Raw genomic sequence first — 20,103 nt, 5'->3', positions numbered from 1 at the left:
TTAACTCATAACTGCATATTTTTGTTGGATATTTTCTTTTATTTTTCATTATTTTATTTTCCTTATATAATTTTATTTTACTATTTTGTTAAGGTCCAATGATAATTGGCCTAAGTTACTTAAATAAAAAATAGAGTACCCATAATCGCTTATATTCACAGAGTTTTCGTTGATTTAAGGGAGTTTAGTTTTCATATATTTCAATTAAATTAAAAATATACACACAAATATTAAAATTTAACAAATAGTAAAAATACTTAAAAAATTAAAAGAAAATTCCAAAATTGTATGTTATTATGCGCAACTTCTTAAAAAATTGTTGGATACATTTAAAAAAAGGAATTTTAGTCAGCTTGTGATTGAGACAGTTTGGGCATTAATAGTTTACCACTAATGTAAAATTAAACAAGTATTCAACAGACGTTCAGAATATTAAGATCTATCGAAAATCTCGCGTTCAAATCCCGTTGATATATTTACACAACTTGTAAAACAAATTATTAAGAAATCGTTAAAAAAGAATATACGTGGATATCAATAAACGATACAATGGATGAGAAAGGAAGAAACATAGGAAATGTCACGGTATTTTGAGTCCCAGTGATAAAACTTGAACAATTAGTTCTTTTAATTGTCGCATTCTTAAATAGAACTAATCATTCCACTATTGTAAGGCTCTTTTATAATTCCATATAAATTTTAGAAGCCGAATTCAGATGTTAATCTAGATACATGATGAATGCTCCAAAATCATTTGCAATTTTTACCAAAAAATTACACGCTATTCACAGAGTTTTTGAAACATTATTCAAATGATAAAAAAGCTTTTAAAGCTTCATATAGAATAGAAACATTTGAAGAAACTTATTGGGTACATCCTCAGTAGGGATCTTATAAACATTGGGACACATGCATTGAGAATGTAAAATATTATGCCACTAATTACTAAAAAAAAGTTTGAAGTATTAAGCAGTTTAAAAGATGAGACAAATCAATTGATTATGATTGTCTAAGAAACTCGGAAATCTAAAACAAAGATTTAGTAAAAAAATTATAAAACTTAAGTAAACACATAGTAATTTATTTCTAAATATAATAAAATGAATTGAATATAACTATTTTCATGTAGTGCTAAATTCCCTAAAATCGATATTTAATCCTATAATAACCAATTTTAATTTATGAGCTCAATATTTTATTTACTTCATATATATTTTTTTAATGAAATTTTGAAATCAAACAATAACCAACTATTTTTAAGTGCATATTTTTTATATTTTAAGAGCATATTTTTCGTTTTTAAGTGCATATTTTTTTAGAGCATATTTTTGGTTGCCCTGTTCATAAGAGACAACATCAATGCCGCGGTTACAGGATACCGCATGAATTATGTACTTGGAGGTCGCCTACCGCCCTTAGCAGAATCGGAGAAAATCTGAAGCGGAAAACAATAGTAGCTCTGGCACAACTGAGGTAGGGATGGATCAACAGGCTCAATGCCTGTTGATCCATGTGGGGGTCCCCATGGTACCCCCACATATTCATCTGCCCAACTAATCCTACTTCACTTAACCCAATGGATTTGTGGACCAACCCCGTTGAAGTAGCACAATTTCTTGGCCTTGACCCCGATGCAGAATCCCCAGATTAGAAAATTGTGTAGTTTAAGCTGTTACAACAACAACAACCGCTAAAATACCGGTACCAAAATAATCCAAATTAGCGTACACATTATTTTAATAGAATTAATTTTTCATAACTGAATTGCTTCATTTTTAAAATCTACTACAAATTTAATGAAAATTATTTATCTATTTAATTCCTCAACTAGCACTATCAATGGAATTTAACGATTTTAACACGAGTTTTCACATCCAACAGCTTTTGTATACATTGTTATAAGTAAATACTTGGCAGCACAGTGCTGCTAAAATTAACTGTCAAAGCAGGTAACATGAATATTAAGACTGAAGAAAGACCTATAAATGAACCCTTCTAGTTTTGTCTGTTAGATAATTCATGAAGATTCTAGAATATGACACTGTGTATATAAATAGGTAAAATAATTTATCAACTGTCTTCTAATTATAATGTTTAATTTATATGTGCGAATTATATACGTGCATTTGTATAAAAACACATAGTGACTATTTAAACATTCGTTGTATAAATTTTAATAAATAAAGAGTTGTTACATTTGAAATCAAAGGTATCCGGTTTATTTAAAAGGTAAAAACGTAACAATATACTATTGTGTTGGTAGTAACTCTAGGACATAACAAAATGCCAACTCTGCATTTCTAACACATGTCTTTTGTTTACATTTTACACATTCAAAGTATGGCAACACTGAGATAACAAAAATTCTAATTTTTTACGTGCATGTACATTTTTGTAAACATTAATTAATTTCACAATTGTCTTTTATGTATTTTATAAACAAAGTGTATTTAAAAAATAATAAATAAAATAATTCATACAACATGGGAGTAACCGGCCTGTGGAAGTTAATAGAGCCATGTGGAAAACCTGTGCCGGTAGAAACTTTGGAAGGAAAAATTTTAGCAGTGGGTAAGTACTTTTTGAAAATTCTATAAAATTAAAAAAAAATAAGAAAAACAACTTTAAAATTGCTAGATATATCAATATGGTTACATCAGGCCGTTAAAGGTTTCCAAGATAACAAAGGAGCTGCGCTCAATAATGCCCATTTATTGGGTTTGTTTCACAGATTATGCAAATTAATGTATTACCGGGTAAAACCCGTATTCGTATTTGATGGTTGTGTGCCGCAATTGAAAAGAGATACTATAGTAAGTTCAAATAATACACAAATTGTATGTTAAACTTTTGTTTAAAAATTCATTTCTATATAGGCCCGTCGCCAACAACAACGCAGTAAACTAAACAATGAAGCTGATCGTATACAGGCTCTATTATTGCAATCTTTGGCTAAAGAAAAAATAGTCCTACAGGCATTGGGACCTAATGCCGAACTTTTACTTACATCACCCATTAAAAAACTAGCAGCAAATAAAGCTGCTCGTAAAGAAGATGCTGTTGATGAGATGTTTAAGCTTCCCGAATTGCCTTCAAGTTCTAAGAATAATCCAAACCAAACTGAAGATGAAACAACAGACGAATCGTTTAATGAAAGCTCATTTTGCTCTGATGATTATACCAGCACCTCAGCATCAGCAGATGATTCTTCATTTGATGAATCAAATCCTCGTACAGCTTATACCTCTAATATACAAGGTATCGATGTGAGAAGTAAAGAGTTTCTACAACTGCCAGCTGATGTTAGGCATGAAATATTGGTGGACATAAAGGAAACCCGTAAACAGTCATCATGGGGTCGTTTGCATGAATTGCCTTCGCGCAGTGATGATTTCAGTACTTTCCAAATGAAACGTTTGCTTAAAAGGCGTGATGTACAAGTAAGCCTTGAAACAGCTGAACAGGAAATGGGTGGTCGTACCTTAACCTATGCTGAGCTAACAAATATCTTTAGTGAAGAAGGCATCTTAGAAACCGATATTATGGAAAAGGGTACAAAACAAATATCATCAGATGAACATACACGTTTTCTTTTGGTTAAAGATTTGAAAAAGAAACTAGCACATGTTAAAGAAGAAACCATCAAGGAGGAAAATGCTGAAGTTAAAGATGAAAAAAATACATCTACAAAGGAAGCCAGTAAAATTAATGAAGCACCTTCCACCTCTAAAGTGACTGGAAAAGAATTGGGTAATGAATACGATGCAGATTTGGAATTGGCTATTGCTTTGTCGCTTGAAGACGATGCTAACAAAGTCTACGATGAAAAGGACTATGATTACGATTCGGATGAAAGTATTAAATTGACTAAAGCTCAGCGTGAACGTTTACAAAATGCTGCCAAGGGTCCGGCTCGTTCATATATGATTGAATATGCGGGCATGAATAAGGAAGAAGTTGCTGGTATTTTAGAGAAAACACAAGCAATTGAGGATATTGATGAGACCTTGGAGCGTTTAATTGGAGATACAAGTAAAAAGGTGGATGAAAAGTAAGTAGACATTAATTGTGAATTGTTATACCCTTCACCATGAGTGGTAAGGGTATATATAAGTTTGTAATTTCTACGTTTTTCATATGCGACACCATAAATTATATATATTCTGGATGTCCGTATGTCTGTTAATATCAACTTTCCGAAGCTTCTAAATATCTTACGTACATGATTGATACATCAATATATGCGATATAGTCCCGGTATTTAAATTTATTTATTTCATATACATATTATTATAAATTCGTAAAAATCGTCCCATTTTAACATAAACAATATGGATGGAGACATTTCGCCTTAGAAGTTCGGACCAACAATGAATTAAAATCGGGAAAAATATTTTATAATTTTTTTCAGAAAATTTATTTAACAGAATCAATATTTATCTTAAAGTGTCTTTAATAATATATTTTTGTAATCAACACATTTTTAGATTAAATTTAATTTCAATATGTCTTTGTCTTTAAACGTTTTTAGAAAACCAATTGAAGAAGACACTCTAAAAGAAAAAAATAACCAAAATGAAAGTCAAGATATTCGTCTTTGTGTTACGGATGATTCCGATGACACCGATTCAGATTTAGAAGAAGTTGAAGATTCTCAGCAGATTATTTCAAACACCAATAAATCTAATACCGATTTGAATATAGAGAAAAATTCCGAAGTAAAATATGCTGGTAAAACTGGCGACGAATTACAGATAACAAAAGATTTAGATGAAACCGATTCAGATTTAGAAGATGTTAATGATTCTGATGCCACCGATTCTGATTTAGAAGAAGTAGTTGATGGCGGATCGTTAAGTAACTTGAATAAACTTAACAATAAACTTCTTGACTTGGAGGATGAATGTGTTATAGAAGAAACCCCACCCTGCTTAACCGAAGAAGATGAATTAAAACCAAAATCTTCGCAAATCTTAAATATTCAAATCGATTTGAGTAAGCCACTGGAAGAGGAAGATGATCTTTTTGCAGATATATTTGCAGACACACAAACAATGGAGGAAATAATAGAGGAAACTCCTACAGAAAATCTAAAAGAGGAAAAAGGCAATACATTAAAAGTAAACACTAATATTTTAGACAGCGATGTCTGTAAGGAGCCCAAAGCCACATTACAAATTAAAACCCCACCAAAGACTGAACAAATTCTGTCCATTTTAGATGAATTAAAACAACAAGCTAATGAAATTAAAAATATCAAACTAGAAAACATAAAACTAAGTGAGTCCGTCATAGAAATCTCCGATGATGATGAAACGGGTTCAAAATTTTCTAAAATAAAAAACGAAGTCATAGAAGTCTGTGATAGTGATGAAAATGATAATCGTGCAACAACACCACCGCCACAACTAATGCGCAACACAAATCAATCTCCCAATATCAGCTCCAAGTCTCCTAAATTAAAAACTCCCTCCAAGAATCACGCAATTACCGAATTTTTCAATGTTAATTATGTGGTAAAACGTACACCCGATAAACCTTTGAAAGAGGATAACGAAATGGTGCCAAACGTTAAATCACCATTCTTTGTGCGTAAAACACCTAAATCGGGGCGCAAAAGTGGCAGTAATTCCCCCTCTCCCAACAAAAAGCCATCAAAGGCCAATAAAACTTTGTTTGGACAGGAAAATGAATCCTTAACAAAAGATACAGGTGATAAGTTGGACAATGACTTCATACCTTTAAAGGAATCACTTCCAGTAAGTGGAGAAGACATTCTTAAGGAAGCGGCCAATATTTTAAAGTCACAAAAAACTAGCGAAGAACTTAATACTATAGCCTCTGATTTGGCCAAAGAAAGGCAGGACTTGGAAAATGAACGTAATCGCCAGGATCGTATGGGCATGTCAATAACACAACGCATGAATTCTGACTGTCAAGATCTTTTACGACTCTTTGGTGTGCCCTTTATTGTGGCTCCCATGGAAGCTGAAGCTCAGTGTGCATTTCTGGACATAGTTCAACTTACCAATGGCACCATAACAGATGACAGTGATATCTGGCTATTTGGCGGGCGCACAGTGTATAAGAATTTCTTTGCTCAAAATAAACACGTTTTGGAATTTCGTTCGGAACAAATTGAAAAGGATTTTAATTGTGATCGTGCGAGATTAATACAATTGGCGTGTCTGGTGGGAAGTGATTATACAACAGGTGAGTGATTGATTTGATTGTTTTTTCAACATCATTAAAAAACAATTTAATTTTCAACGAATATTTTTTTCTCCAATAAAAATTAATTTTCAAAAAAAATTTATTTTCAACGGAAATATTTTTCTCTAAAAAAATTAAATTTTGAACCAAATTATTTCACTATCTTCATTCACCCAAAATTATTTTTTCACTAAAATATTCGTTTATCAACTTCCTCGTTACCCTTTCAATATTGCAGGAATTCATGGTATTGGTGCCGTAACTGCCTTAGAGATTTTGGCTTCCTTTACCCCTAAAGATCAGGCCAACAACCCGCAGGACTCAACAAATACATCCATGCACAACATTCTAGCCACTCTACAAACATTTCGCAACTGGTGGCAAACCTTTAAGACAGCAGCCGCACCACCTGGCAGTTCAGCACGTTTGGCTCTACAGAAAAAATTAAAAAATATCGAACTACATGAGGGTTTTCCCAATACTGCCGTAGTAGAAGCCTACTTAACACCCAAAGTAGATGAGAACAAAGATGCCTTCACCTGGGGTCATCCAGACGTCGAATCATTGAGAGAATTTACTAGAAAAACGTTTGGTTGGACTGCCAGCAAAACCGATGACATTCTAATGCCCGTTTTAAAGAAATTAAATGAGAAACGTACCCAACAATCGATACGGAATTATTTCAATGTTAAGAATGCTTTAAGTTTAAGGCAAATCAAGGTTAGTAAACGGGTGCAAAATGCCATTGAAAAAATGTCGGGTAATGTGGAATCAGATGAGAGCTCGGAAAAGCCCACAAAAGCCAAAAGAGCTAGAAAAGCCACAGCGCAGGGAGCAAGAAAAAAGAAGGAAGTTGCTGTGAACAATTTAGAGGAGCAGCTGGAGTTAAATCTAGTAAATGATATCAGTTTAGCCGTAGAACCCAGTTGTAGCACACAAATGGCCAGAGGTCCCATCAAAAGGGCCTGCAAACGTGTTAATCTACCGGAAACCAAAGAAATTATACCCCAACGTGAAAAGGACTTGGCACAAATGGAAGCTAATAAAAAACTAGCAGCAACGATTTTAAAAACCACCGCAAAACAAACTAAAAGAAAACGTAAAACATAAAATAATAATAGAAAAAAAAACAACTTTAAATCTTTAAGTTAAAATAATTAATTATAGTGTAACATTAAATAGCATGTACTTTTTTAAAATTCGTTTAAATAAATATTTATTTTTCTAATTCAAAAGCATACAAATAATTATCACGTGAACCCACATAAATGTAGCAGTCCTTTAAACAAATGGGTGTGGAAAACACTTCAGCTTTTAGGTCATAAGATGCTACTAAAGCCCCTTTAACTGCATCCAATAACACCATCAATCCCTGAGTAGAGCAGGACATTACGAAACGATTTGATATAACAATAGGTGTAGAATACACAGCAGCATTTAAAGAAAACTTCCACAATAAACACAATTCTTTGCTTAGGTGGTGAAAATCTAAACAATAAACATGTTTGTCATGGCAACCGAATATTATAAAAGTATGGTCTTCATTATGGGGATGATGTAAAGTAATACCGGAAAATACATTGCCCTGGGTTTGAAAAGCATTCAACTGTAATATATTAAGCATTAAAAAATAATCTAAAATGTATAAAAAGTTAATAACATACCTTTTCACCATTTTCTTCATTGCATATAGAAATTTGACCCTTGACTTCTGCCAAAATTAGAAAACATTCGTTTGATGTTTGTAGTTTTGTTGGGGTAGAAAATATGGGAGTATCTAGCTTTTGACACCATTTAATGACACCAGTTTCAGCTTGTATTAAAGCATAGGTACCATCTAATGTACAAATTAACACTGAATCCTCCGAAATTTGCACAGGAGACGAAAATATTCCTTTGGTGCCAAGTTTTAAGCGCCATATTAAGGTCAAAGACTTGAAAAATTACCATAATTTAATAATTACAAAATATAGAGGATTGTTTTATAAAATGTATGATTTTCGATCAATTTTCACACCGAGGAAGGTAATTCCCTGTGTTCTGTAAACCAAATTCGAGTAACTTTGTCGGTTTGAAAACGAATTCAGATATTCAAATCGATTTCAAAACATTTTTTTAAATTTAAAAAAAAAAATGTTTTGGTGATATAAAAATTTCGGGTTAAAAAATATTTTTCCCGATTTTAACCCATTGTAAGTCCAACTTACTATGGTTTTATATATGTCGATCCCGAAGATATCTGGGGTCTTCAGACAATTGATTTCAAGACAGACGGACAAACAGACAGACATGGCTTAATCGACTCCGCTATCTATAAGGATCCAGAATATATATGTATATTTTATAGGGTCGGAAAATTATATTGTGGAAATTACAAACAGTATGACAAACTTATATATACCCTTCTCACGAAGGTGAAGGGTATAAAAACTTATTGTGCGAAAAACATACAATAAGAAAATCTCAAATAAAATAAATATTGATATAACGGGTAAAACATTCAGACTTGTCAGAGAATTCCATTCCGATCGAAAGTGGAATAATTCCGTATTTAGCTTCTTCAGAAAATGTAAAACGAAAATTTCTTTCGGAATGAAACCACTTTCCGTTTTCAAAGTGGAATTGATATTTCTTTGTAGTTATTTGTTTTTCTAAAAATTTTAATAAATTTCTTTACCAAAAACTTGACTTTTTTTTAATATAAAAAACGTTATCGAATTTATTTTAGACTTCTTTCTTAAAGAAATTTAAAAGTATCCAATGTTTCTCAATGCTAAAAGGTATAATCACATTCTATAAATACATATATTTTTGTTAAACTTTAATGCTTAAAAACGCTAAAATTTACTATCAAATCAATAGATTTGAATTTATCATAGAAACATACATACATATATTTTTGGTTAAAGGTCATGTTTTTGAAAACTAAAATTACGGAATATAGTTTTCAAAAGCAGTGTCCATTGTATTGTCACTCAGAGTATATAACATATATGTATATGACGCGAATCATAATCAGCTTACACTAATGTCTACTATTGGAAAACTTACTTTTTCTTAAATGAAAGTGACACTTTTATAACCAAATTTTTGGTGAGACATAACGTATATGGATGTTATGACACTTCACCTAATGTTTTATTTCATACACTGTTAAGAAAATATAACTACAACTTACCTTCAAATCAAAAGCCGCTACATTGTAATCCTCTGCATATGATGCTACAATAATCATATTCTTAACAACTAATGGTCTGGCTTTAATCATACCCTTAACATTAAGCTTCCACGTTACAGAGCCATTATTAAAATTGAAGCCATATAAAAAACCATCATAACAACCCACTAAAGCCAGTTGTGGTGTAACGAATACCACCGGACATTCTATGCGATCGTTTAATTCCAAACGGGAAATTTCTGTTCCAGTTGTGGCATTTACTGTGACTAATAAATGGGAATGAGAACCAACTGCTACCATACTATCTTCGTATAAAGAGGGTGCAGCATCAATGCATTTTTTAAGATCATGACGCCATAGCAACTTTAAACTGAGATTTGTGAAATTATTTTGTAAACTTTCAAGCACACAGCTTTCATTTTCTAATTTTCTTGTGACCATTAGAAGAAATTTTAAGATTTCTTCAATTGTACTGGTATCATCCAACAACATTTCCACTATTATACGTTGCTGTTCACTTTGTTCCATTTGTTCGGCCAATTCGGTGGCTAAACTTAAAGCCTGAAATGAAGTACCACCCGCCTTAAAAAAGCTTATATCTGTAGACAATTTCAAACGCTTAACTGTTTCTAAATCACTCAGTTTCTTCTCTTCGTGGTCATTTAGCTGGAAACCCATTACATTTGTTAAAAATTCTTTGAATATTTCTAAAGGTGTTAGAGTTTGCTTTAGTTTTGTTGACAATATTTGATTTAAAATCGTTTTACGATCCAGTTTACCATGACGATTTAAAGGCAATTCATTGCTGTAAAATATTTTATCGGGTTGCTCATGATTTTCTAAATTTTGTTTAAAAATTTTAAGAATTGAGCTTTTTTCTTCGATTGGCACATTATTGCTGTTTACTAGGTAAAATATAAGTTTAGTGGATTCTTTGTGCCATACGGAAATTACTTTATAAGACATATTTTTATCATTTAAAATATGTTCAACCTTTTTGTTTAATGAATCTAAAAAAAATACATTGCAAAGTTAATTTAAATCTTATAGTAATTTAAATTTTATAGTAAAAGCAAACGATTTATGATTAGCTTAATTTTCAGAAAGTCAAAAATATTAAATTCCACTTACCCAAACACAATCGTTTTCCCAAACGTTTTATGGTATTATTCGTACGTCCTATATAATAATAGTGTCCATTACTATTACATTCTACAAGATCTCCAGCTTTACGATACAACGTATCAGTTAATTCAATAATCTTGATACTATCATCAGACTGTGGTATAAAGCAACGTCTAATAGAACTGCCAATCTCAAGTTCACCTTTACAATCGTTATGGTTCAAAATATTACCAAATTCATCAACTACACGAAAGAAAGTAAAGTCATCTAAAGGTTTACCCAAGGGCACACGATCAGATTTGTCATTAACATCAAATTCGTAAATGCTAGACCAACAGGATACCTCGGTTATACCATAAATATTGTATATGCTTTTCCCAGATATAGGGAAATCCAAAGGCAGCCAAGTTTTCAGTTCTAAACTAGAAGGGAAATCTTCCCCTCCTAAGATTAAACATCTAAAAATTAAAAAATAATACTTCTTTCCTGTAAAGCTTGTTTTATATTTAATATGTGTTGTTTTATACCTTAAAGTTGTTGTTTTACCCAAAATGTCATCATGTATGCTTTGTTTACCAAACAAACGTAGCAGGGAAGGTGTAGTTTGAAATATAGTTACTCCTGGCATTAATGTTGATTTCGCCGGAAACATTACTTTAAGTAAATGTTGTGGTTGAAATCGAATTTCTTTAGAAGTTATTAATATTGCTGAACCCGTTTCTAAAGCCAAGAATAATTCTACAACAAACGGATCAAAAGTAGGGGGAGAGCCAAGAAAAATAACATCATTTTGTTGTATATTCAGCAAACGACTGTAAAAAAAAAACAAATATAAACATTTTATATGAATTAAATTAAATTTGTAAATACCTTAAGGCTTTAATATTAGGTTCTATGCACTGATAAGGTACATGCACCATTTTGGGAACACCAGTACTACCCGAAGTGGCTATAGTATAACATAACCTCACATTTTTAAAAGAGATAACGTCAGATTTTATTAATTCCAAATAGAAGATATCTTCTAAAATTTGAATCTTCTTTGTTTGCATTTTAGAATTATCCCCCGGCTTAAGTATTTTGGAAGATATTACATACTTAACCCCACTTAACCTCAAATAAGTATCAACATCCTTTGTTTCTTCCAAGTCCAAGCAATAAAATCGACATTTATGGTTAAGTATGCTTTAACGGTAAAAAAAATATTAGTTAACGAATCATATAAGAATTAAATACTATATTTACCTTAATAATAAAATAATTGAAGCAGTTGTATGTTCTTTAATATTGATTGCAATACCTACATGATTTTCTACTTGATAGTTTTGGAAATATTGTATACATTTTGTTGTTTCTTGTACAATTGTTTTATAGCTATAAATACTTTCGTTTTCTAATGTTTTTCGTTCATAAATGAATGGTTTATCTTCATAATTATGTAAATTATTTAAATTGTAGGACTTTTCAGACATTTTTGTTTACAAAATTATTGTATCGAGTTGACAACACTTTTTTGTTAGAAAGAAAAGATTGGTAACGCATTAAATGAATTGTAATGTTGCCATATTGATTGTTATTTGTTCCCCATATTTCATTTTTTAAAAAATTTTTACTTTTACCGGTATATTGCTTTGCAATTGAGTGCAGCTGTGATAACATGGGGTTTCCACGCGCAATAGACTTGTAAATATGTAATTACGTACTCAACTGCCAATCTCAATTCCCAACACCATATGTTCATGTGTGGACAGCAGAAACATTTTATTGCGAAATAATTGTTCAAACCTTTTTTGAAGAAATAATGTTCACATAACCTTTATTGCAGAAAGTGTCAAAAAATCACTGTCCAGATAAATTCACTAGACAGTGAGCTGCAGACAATTAAGATCATTATCATTTTCAAACTAATGTAATGGATCAGCGTATAGAGTAGTTAAAAAAGTTTGAATTCGACTTATGTCGCCGTAATTATGTAATTATATTAAACATATTTTGCCATTCATATTTTTAACATGCCTCTTTCTAATTCTATACATTTTTTAGTTAAAGACCTTATACATATGTGGAATAGAGACCACATATGTACATAAAATTAAACAATTTCAACTCTGTAAGAGAAGCAAAATAATTATAAGCTATTTGTTGTTAATTATCATTGCATTATACACATATGTTCAAAACATGTTTTATAATGCAATTTCTCTTTACTTTTTTATGCAAAATCTGTTGAATCACACAAGGAAATATTTCTTGGTATTTTTCCGTTGTTGTGGCATATATTTTTACCTGTAATTACGATGTTTTTAGTTAACATAATAAGAGTTGGCAGGTATATTTATTTTAAAAGGATATCCCACAATAATACCTAATGTACATTGTGTGTAGTTAATTACATGCTAAACAAATCTTGGTCCTCTGGAAAATATAAAATATGTATTTAAAAATGTTTCTTTTCACAACATTCCCTTGCAACGCCTTTTTAAATGCAACAGTCTTTGTTAGACTCAAAACTTGGCAACTCTGCGAACCCTGTCAAATTGACACATTTCAATTTGTTTTCATTTTTTTAGTACAAGCTAAATTTTTGTAAAAAAAATAATTATTTACTATTTTTGTGAAAAATATTTTAAAATATATTTAAATTGTTGAAGAATAATAATAAAACAATTAATACTAGCACTAGCCGATTTGTATAAGAAAGGCTGAAGTGCAATAAAGTGAAGGGAAGTGAGTAAAATAATTCTAGAAGTTTTTGTGAGGCGGTCATGTTCAGCAGACACTCACCCTTGAAACGTAAACACAATGAATATCATGATCCAGACTATCCTCAGCAGGAGCAACAATCTGATGAGGATGATGGCACACCGGGCTGTAGCACACATTTCACATATAAGCGAAGAAAACCTGGTGACGAGATTAATACGGAAAAAGAGTCTCAGAGTGAAAATTATTTGCATAAAGTGAGACAGGTCATAGAAAGAGAATTTCAGAAAGAGATTGTAATGAAACAACAACAGTTGGAAGAAATTGATGAAAGGCTTGAAAATGCTAAACACCTGTTGGATAGGTTGCGTTATGGTATAGTGTCTGAATATTATAAGAAACAAGAAATACCCTTAACCGCGGCTGATGCTTCCACCTTAAGAGGAACGAATAGTTTATTTGATCGTGAAGACAGGGGACCACAAATGCCACTGCATCCTTCCATAAAGAAGTTAATAGGCAAAAGGCCCAAAGATCTCAGTGAAGTTATAAGATCCTGTCCGAAAAGAACAGCAGCACAAAATGCTGTGCAAACTATACGCGCAAAATCTCAACTACAAAAACGAGAAGAAAGGAAACTCAAGCAAATTATACGAGAACAAGGCATAGTTATCGATCACTCAAAACAAAATGCCACAGAAAATGATGTGAGTTCCTTATTAACTGCAGCTGCACAAAATAGTTTAGTTAGTAGTCAAAATTTAACAGCTACCACTGTAAAACAGGAGAAGAAGGGCAAGCAAATAGCTAACACACCTTCAGGAAAATCGTTAAATGCTGCTCGATTAAATAACAAGATTAAACACTTGATAGTTGTGGGAAATACTTCAAAATATATCGGCAATGAGGTGGAGAGGGATATAAAGTCGCAAGCACAAAATTTAACTCACAAATGGTTGGTATATGTACAATCGAAAGAGTCTAAACAACCTTTAGACCGTTTTATAAAGAAAGTGCGCTTTCATTTGCATCACTCTTATCGTCCCAATGATGTTGTCGATATAGAAACACCTCCTTACCAAGTGTCACGTCGTGGTTGGGGTGAATTTCCCATACGAGTGCAATTATTTTTTCATCCAGAATTTCATCAAAAACCCGTACAACTCATTCACAATATAGTACTGGATCAAACATTGTCTGGCATACAAACTTTAGGTGCTGAAACATTACTGGAAATATGGTTAAGGGAGCTAAAGTCCGCGAACTCATTAGACAAAGAAGTAAAAGCTGAAGTTGAAATTATGAAAAAACCAGAAATACCCACAAAACTTAAAACAAATTTAATGACACGCTCTGAGGAATTAATGGACGACAACTTATTGGATTTCCTTAATAAAATTGAGTCTTCTCCCTGTTCCATAAGTGCTGATATAGAGAAAATACAACCCACAGTTATGGTAACTGAACATCTAGGGGTTAAACTTAAAACACCCAGTCCGGAAAAATGTAAAGTGTTCCCAGCAGTACAACCAAAATCCCCCATTAAAATGCCTCCACTTCTAGAAATATCGAAAAATCCCGAAAAATCCTTGGCAATTACCCCGACCTTAAGCAATACAACGGTAGAAGTGCCTAAAATTCCAGAAAAATCTTTAGCTCTTACCTCTATCACAACAAGCAATATCACTACAGTCTCTGCGCCAACACCAATAACATCAGTAGCTGTTACTGCAGAATTTAAAACTCCACCCCTGTTTACCAATGGTTCTTTAACCACAAAACCTATGACGACCTTTGTTAGAATACCCACCAGCTCAACACAAGTTAGATTTATCAATTCTGCATCGGTTGTTGCAAATAATATACCGCCACTCAGACCTTTAACACCTTCACCATTACCCTCAACCACACCTGCTCAGACTTTGACCTCAACAATAACCCAAAAATCTATGATTCTAAATAAAGATGGTAAAATTCGAATGCCTTCCGCCTCGGTGGCTTCAGCCGTGCGTAGAACTATTTTACCTATTGTTAATAGTACACAAGCAAATATTCCATATAAAACGTCACAATTTCCAAATGCAAATAAAAACCAAATAGTTTCTGTATCCTCATCATCAACTTTAACGTCTTCAGCGCCGAAACAAATTCTACAAAAGAAACTAGTGCAATTAGTCGACTCAACGGGTAAAGTTAAATATATTCAAATGTTGGTGGCAGCCAGCTCGGCTTCATCTAGTATGCATAATTTAAGTACATCATCATCGGTTGCACCGAAACTTATAACAATGGCACCTAGTTTAGTGAAAAATAACACAGGTAAATCCAAAACTACACCAAGATTACACAAATTCTTTTAAATCTAACCTAAGGTCTCTTATCCGTCATAATGTCCTAATATATCACGACTCGGCAGCTCGTCTTAACCGACTCTTAGGCATTTAGCGAAGGTCTCTGCTGCTTGGTTACGATAACACAATAAACATGGCATACAGAGTAGTATTATTTTATGAAATTTTTTGCTTGAAAAGCCATAAAAACCATTGTGAAATATTAGGACATTATGACAATATGAGACCTTGTGAATTGACCAAATATTTATTTCATTAACTCTCCTATTTGCATTTATTTTCTACCATTTTAATTTTTTCAAATGAAGTTTTGCCAACTCTTGGTTCGCAATACATTTTAGAAACATATTAACAGAGTAACATCTCACTAACAAAATCATTTGAACTTCAGGGGGTCTTTTCTGGTACATTTCTATTTAGATCAAGAATCTCGATGCCCTCTATATTTTAACCAACCCTAATGTATGTATGTTGATCTGAAAATATGACTATTTTATGTTACTTCAATGCAGATAAAGAGGCAAAATGCGGATGTTTTTTTTTTTTTTTAATTTTTAGCTTTTATTATGAAACATTTGTACAATATAAATTTATTCAAAGTAATGGCCATTGTTAGCTATGACCTTTTCCCATCTTTCTGGCGACATTTGGATTCCGAGCCAGAGAACAAATCAAGCCAATATCGGAAACTCTGTTCCAAAGAGGCAAAACTTCCCAACCCCTTTATTCTAAATACTTTTTAACAGTTATTCCAACATGTGGCCGAGCATTGTCATGATGGAATATTACGGCTTAATGTCTGGTCGCATATTCTGCCAATGCTTGTTTCAAACAAATCAGTTGGTCAGATTGGTGGGTCCCTTTTGCATCCACCAAATGCAGAGCATTACCTTAGCACCATGGATATTTGGCTTTGGTGTCGATTCGGCTGGTTGGCCGGGCTTCGCATACGCTTCGAGTTATTGTAATGGATCCATTTTTCATTGCAAGTAAAGATTCGGTGCAAAAATGATTTTCATTTATAGCGTTCAAGCACAATTTCGGTCATGCAAAATCGTCTTTCAAGGTCTCTCGGCTTCAATTCGTTTGGTACCCAATTTCCTTGCTTTTCGATGAATCCAGCTGCTTACAAACGTTTTGAGATTGCTGCTTGAATAGTTCCCAATGATTATGCAAGCTCTTGTTGAGTTGAACAACAATCTTCATGGAGTAATGTCTCCAATTCTTGGTGTTTAAACTTTTTTGGCTGGCATGGTCGATCTTTATCTTCCGTGTCAAAATCTCCACTTCTAAACCGCACAAACCATCTCTCCCATGATGAAACCGATGGAATACATTCACCATTTTTCAAATTAAAGATGTAAAGCCTTGCCGCATATGACGATGTTTGGTACAAAATTCGACAAGATTAATCGCAGTAGATTATAATTATTATATTCATCGTTTTATCAGAAAAACGATTATAATTTTAAAACTTTGACTATATTGTAAACAATTTACTCCTTAAATCATTTTCATAGCCAAAATACTTTATTGACTATTCAAATTTCTTATCATCTTATTTTTCTCCACTTACAGTCACAAACACAACACAAATAAGAAACACCATCACCACACCATTGCTAAAGTCACCAAATGGAGCACATCTGATGCCGGCCATGACAATGAAACCAAATATATTTAAAATTGTACCTGAAAGTATGCAAACAAAACCACAAATTCTAACATTTAGTACGACAACAGTTGGCGCAACAAATACAAATACTGTCACCACGGCACACAATCAACAAGTTCAACATTCAATTACATCAACCACACGGACGATAGGACAAATAACAACACCAGCAATGAAGACAACATTAAGGACCAATAATGTTGCATTGCCAGTAGCAAATAAATTACAAAAACCAAATGGTAATAACTCATCAACGAACCCCACCAAAAATTTGGTATTCCAAAAAGAAGGCAAATTGTATATAATCGATCCACAGCAAATGAAATACAAACAGCAACAAAAGAAACAAGTTTCACTACTAAAGCCTCAAATTAGTTTGCTGAAACAGCAGCATCAACAAAAACTTATCACACCGCCACCACCGCCAACCACAGTAGTCAATTTCCCAACTGATGCTAAACCTACAACTACAACACAATTATCGCATAGCAATAATAATGTGCCACATGTACATTTTGGCCTGAAACAGCAGCGCATTAATTCTATTAATGCTCTACAGCTCATGCAAATGAAACGTGTGCTCTTTGAGAAACAATTTCTGCGGCAAGAATTTGCAAATGTACGTTCAGCTGTTGAATTTTTGTTAAGAAGATTAAAGCTAGTAGTCTCCAAAGATTCTTTAGTAGCTGTCTTTCCTTTTGTCTGCCATACTCTGCAAGAATTTCACTCTCTTACGGCCTTTAAGCAGAGAGCCTGTGAGTGGTTAAGAGCCAAAAACGTTTCTCGAATGTTACGTAATCATAAGGACTTGCAGCGCCTTAATAACACGTCTAAGGAAACTTTTTGGACTACTAAAGAAATTGCCACATTTGCCCGGCAATATGCCTACACACCACCCATTAAATCGTTGCCCCGGCCGGGCGAGCAACAACAAACGGAAGAAAACGGCACAAAAGATTTTATGGATCTGGTTAAGAATGAATTGAAACAAGAACACAATCTGCAATATGATACTCTAACAGATCATCACAAAGTTCGTAAATGGGTAGACAAAGTATGGCATACTCTGGAGGATTACGAATACAATGAAGATCAACATCAAATTATTGATATTGATGGCATACAAGAAGAGGAACCTAAGCAAAATAGGAAAATCTATAATACAGCCAATAACGCCTCTTCTCAATTATTCAATTCTTCATCTATGGATACTTATTTAACACCTCCACCACATTTAGAAAATCAGTGTCAATTAGTTACGGATATTTGTAAAGATTTAAACGTAAAACTAAACCACGAAGAATTGGACACAAAACTCTACCATCCCTCAACACAAACGGTTTTAGCACAATGCCTGCATTTGTTTATCGAAAAACTATTGCGCCAATCTATAGCCGTGAAACAAGAGAAAGCGGCGACTCCAGCCGTCACAGAAACCATTTGTACTCTTATGCCTCAAGATTTTGCAAAAGTCATAGCCACTAATAGCGAATTTGATTTTCTTACTAATAATAATTTTGGTTCTGCCACGTTGGCGGAATGTTTAGAATCCTCCATAAAACAGGAGAAATCTTGATTGTTTTTAATTGCTTTTAAGTTTCAACATTTTTGCATTCTTTTGTAAAACTATTTTCCATTTTATTGTATCTTTAATTTCCTATTTAAAGTCTCATCTTCGAAAATTATGTACTCAGAAAAATCAAGAAATTTTGTTAAAACTGACTTCTAAAACTTGTTTTTTTTTTTAATATTTGTATGATATAGTTAATAGTGAAATTAGTCGTTAGCTAAATAAAAACTTATTTTATTTTAAATATTATAATTAAGGTTTCTAAGCTGTAGATAATAAATAATTTTAATCTAATTTAACCCTAATGATATAAAATAAATTAATAAAGTTGAAATTAAAATGCTACTACTCTTTGGTAATATATTCCAATTGTAATATATAACAAGTAAATACTTATTTGTTGGATTTAATAAATTTTTTCACAACTAATTTATTTATTAGCATCTCAAAATCAATATTTTTAACGTGATAATCTTACATGAGACACAACAAAAGTTCAAAAATCTTATTTTTAATATTGCTTCATTACGAAATAACTCCCAATGCGTTGGGATTTTTCATAATTTGTGGCGAATTATTTCACTAAAAAAATAATTTAATAGGAGTTATTCATTTATATTGGGAGTTATTTAATCTAAAGCTTTACTCAATAACAAATCTATTTCATTTTGAGTCTTTAGAATTACTTCGTGCCCCTTTACTATTGCAAAGGTTGAAGGTATTTAATTGGCTTATCCCAGGAATATAAAGCCACCAACAATTTCAAACCATATCTTCTCACAATTTCTAATCGATCAAGATTAGAAATTCTCATAAAATGAAGTAATCTTCGATACCCCTCTCCATGAAGAATTTGGTAGTGTTATTGTAGCGCTCCAGTAAAGGAAAATCGGTCCTCTGAATGTTATGCAATTTAATATTATGTTGGAATCATTTATATTTCATTTCAATTTTATATTGGGAAATATTTAAAAATAATATTTTCCATCAATCTGCTCCGGTCCACATATTCTCTCTCCCATTTTTTTTTCAGAATCAGTATTCAATCAACCTACTAGCTTATTCATTGGTCCATCAATTAAGTAGAAGTTCACCTTCCCTGGTGCTTTTAAAGGCCATAATACCACCTTTACTGTCCGTAAAAATAACTATTTTACCTTCCCTGAAAGCTCTTTTCGCAGCTTCATCTACTCGTTCATTACCAGGGATTCCCAAATGTGATGGTATGTAACGTATTTCAATGTAGTTCAAAGTAGTTTTTTCCTCAATAAGTCTGGTAATTTTTCCA

At 32.6% G+C, this 20,103-nt stretch overlaps 3 protein-coding genes across 3 annotated transcripts; 2 read left to right on the top strand and 1 right to left on the bottom strand.

Moving 5' to 3' along the window:
- The first annotated feature begins 2,390 nt into the window (after nt 1-2,390).
- Nucleotides 2,391-7,331, top strand: mus201 (rad2 superfamily protein mus201). Its single transcript, XM_065499362.1, has 5 exons — nt 2,391-2,571; nt 2,638-2,813; nt 2,877-4,051; nt 4,532-6,213; nt 6,452-7,331. The coding sequence occupies exons 1-5, from the start codon at nt 2,484-2,486 to the stop codon at nt 7,321-7,323; spliced, it is 3,993 nt and encodes a 1,330-aa protein (XP_065355434.1). The 5' UTR covers nt 2,391-2,483; the 3' UTR covers nt 7,324-7,331.
- A 9-nt stretch (nt 7,332-7,340) lies between these two features.
- Aasdh (Aminoadipate-semialdehyde dehydrogenase) lies at nt 7,341-11,988 on the bottom strand. The gene is made up of 7 exons (XM_065500295.1): nt 11,762-11,988; nt 11,387-11,701; nt 11,044-11,328; nt 10,523-10,974; nt 9,392-10,401; nt 7,878-8,147; nt 7,341-7,819 (listed from the first exon to the last, which is right to left on the bottom strand). Exons 1-7 carry the CDS (start codon nt 11,986-11,988, stop codon nt 7,430-7,432), a joined length of 2,949 nt encoding a protein of 982 aa, XP_065356367.1. The 3' UTR covers nt 7,341-7,429.
- Nucleotides 11,989-13,112: 1,124 nt separating this feature from the next.
- On the top strand, nt 13,113-19,155 carry D12 (YEATS domain containing 2 homolog D12). The gene is made up of 2 exons (XM_065499361.1): nt 13,113-15,538; nt 17,149-19,155. The coding sequence occupies exons 1-2, from the start codon at nt 13,282-13,284 to the stop codon at nt 18,819-18,821; spliced, it is 3,930 nt and encodes a 1,309-aa protein (XP_065355433.1). The 5' UTR covers nt 13,113-13,281; the 3' UTR covers nt 18,822-19,155.
- Nucleotides 19,156-20,103: the final 948 nt, after the last annotated feature.

Source organism: Calliphora vicina, chromosome 2 (genome assembly GCF_958450345.1).
Source record: "Calliphora vicina chromosome 2, idCalVici1.1, whole genome shotgun sequence".
Taxonomy (NCBI): Eukaryota; Metazoa; Arthropoda; class Insecta; order Diptera; family Calliphoridae; genus Calliphora; species Calliphora vicina.
This window is presented reverse-complemented; position numbering and strand designations above follow the sequence as displayed.

What these genes read in the sequence shown, in the direction of transcription:
- mus201 (XM_065499362.1), top strand. Translation starts at nt 2,484, where the DNA reads ATGGGAGTAACCGGCCTGTGGAAGTTAATAGAGCCATGTGGAAAACCT. An exon ending in AGGAAAAATTTTAGCAGTGG is followed by an intron (nt 2,572 to 2,637) that starts GTAAGTACTTTT and finishes TAAAATTGCTAG; the next exon opens with ATATATCAATATGGTTACAT. An exon ending in AATTGAAAAGAGATACTATA is followed by an intron (nt 2,814 to 2,876) that starts GTAAGTTCAAAT and finishes ATTTCTATATAG; the next exon opens with GCCCGTCGCCAACAACAACG.
- Aasdh (XM_065500295.1), bottom strand. Translation starts at nt 11,988, where the DNA reads ATGTCTGAAAAGTCCTACAATTTAAATAATTTACATAATTATGAAGAT. An exon ending in TCAATTATTTTATTATTAAG is followed by an intron (nt 11,702 to 11,761) that starts GTAAATATAGTA and finishes TTACCGTTAAAG; the next exon opens with CATACTTAACCATAAATGTC. An exon ending in ATGAAGAAAATGGTGAAAAG is followed by an intron (nt 7,820 to 7,877) that starts GTATGTTATTAA and finishes AATATATTACAG; the next exon opens with TTGAATGCTTTTCAAACCCA.
- D12 (XM_065499361.1), top strand. Translation starts at nt 13,282, where the DNA reads ATGTTCAGCAGACACTCACCCTTGAAACGTAAACACAATGAATATCAT. An exon ending in TTTAGTGAAAAATAACACAG is followed by an intron (nt 15,539 to 17,148) that starts GTAAATCCAAAA and finishes CTCCACTTACAG; the next exon opens with TCACAAACACAACACAAATA.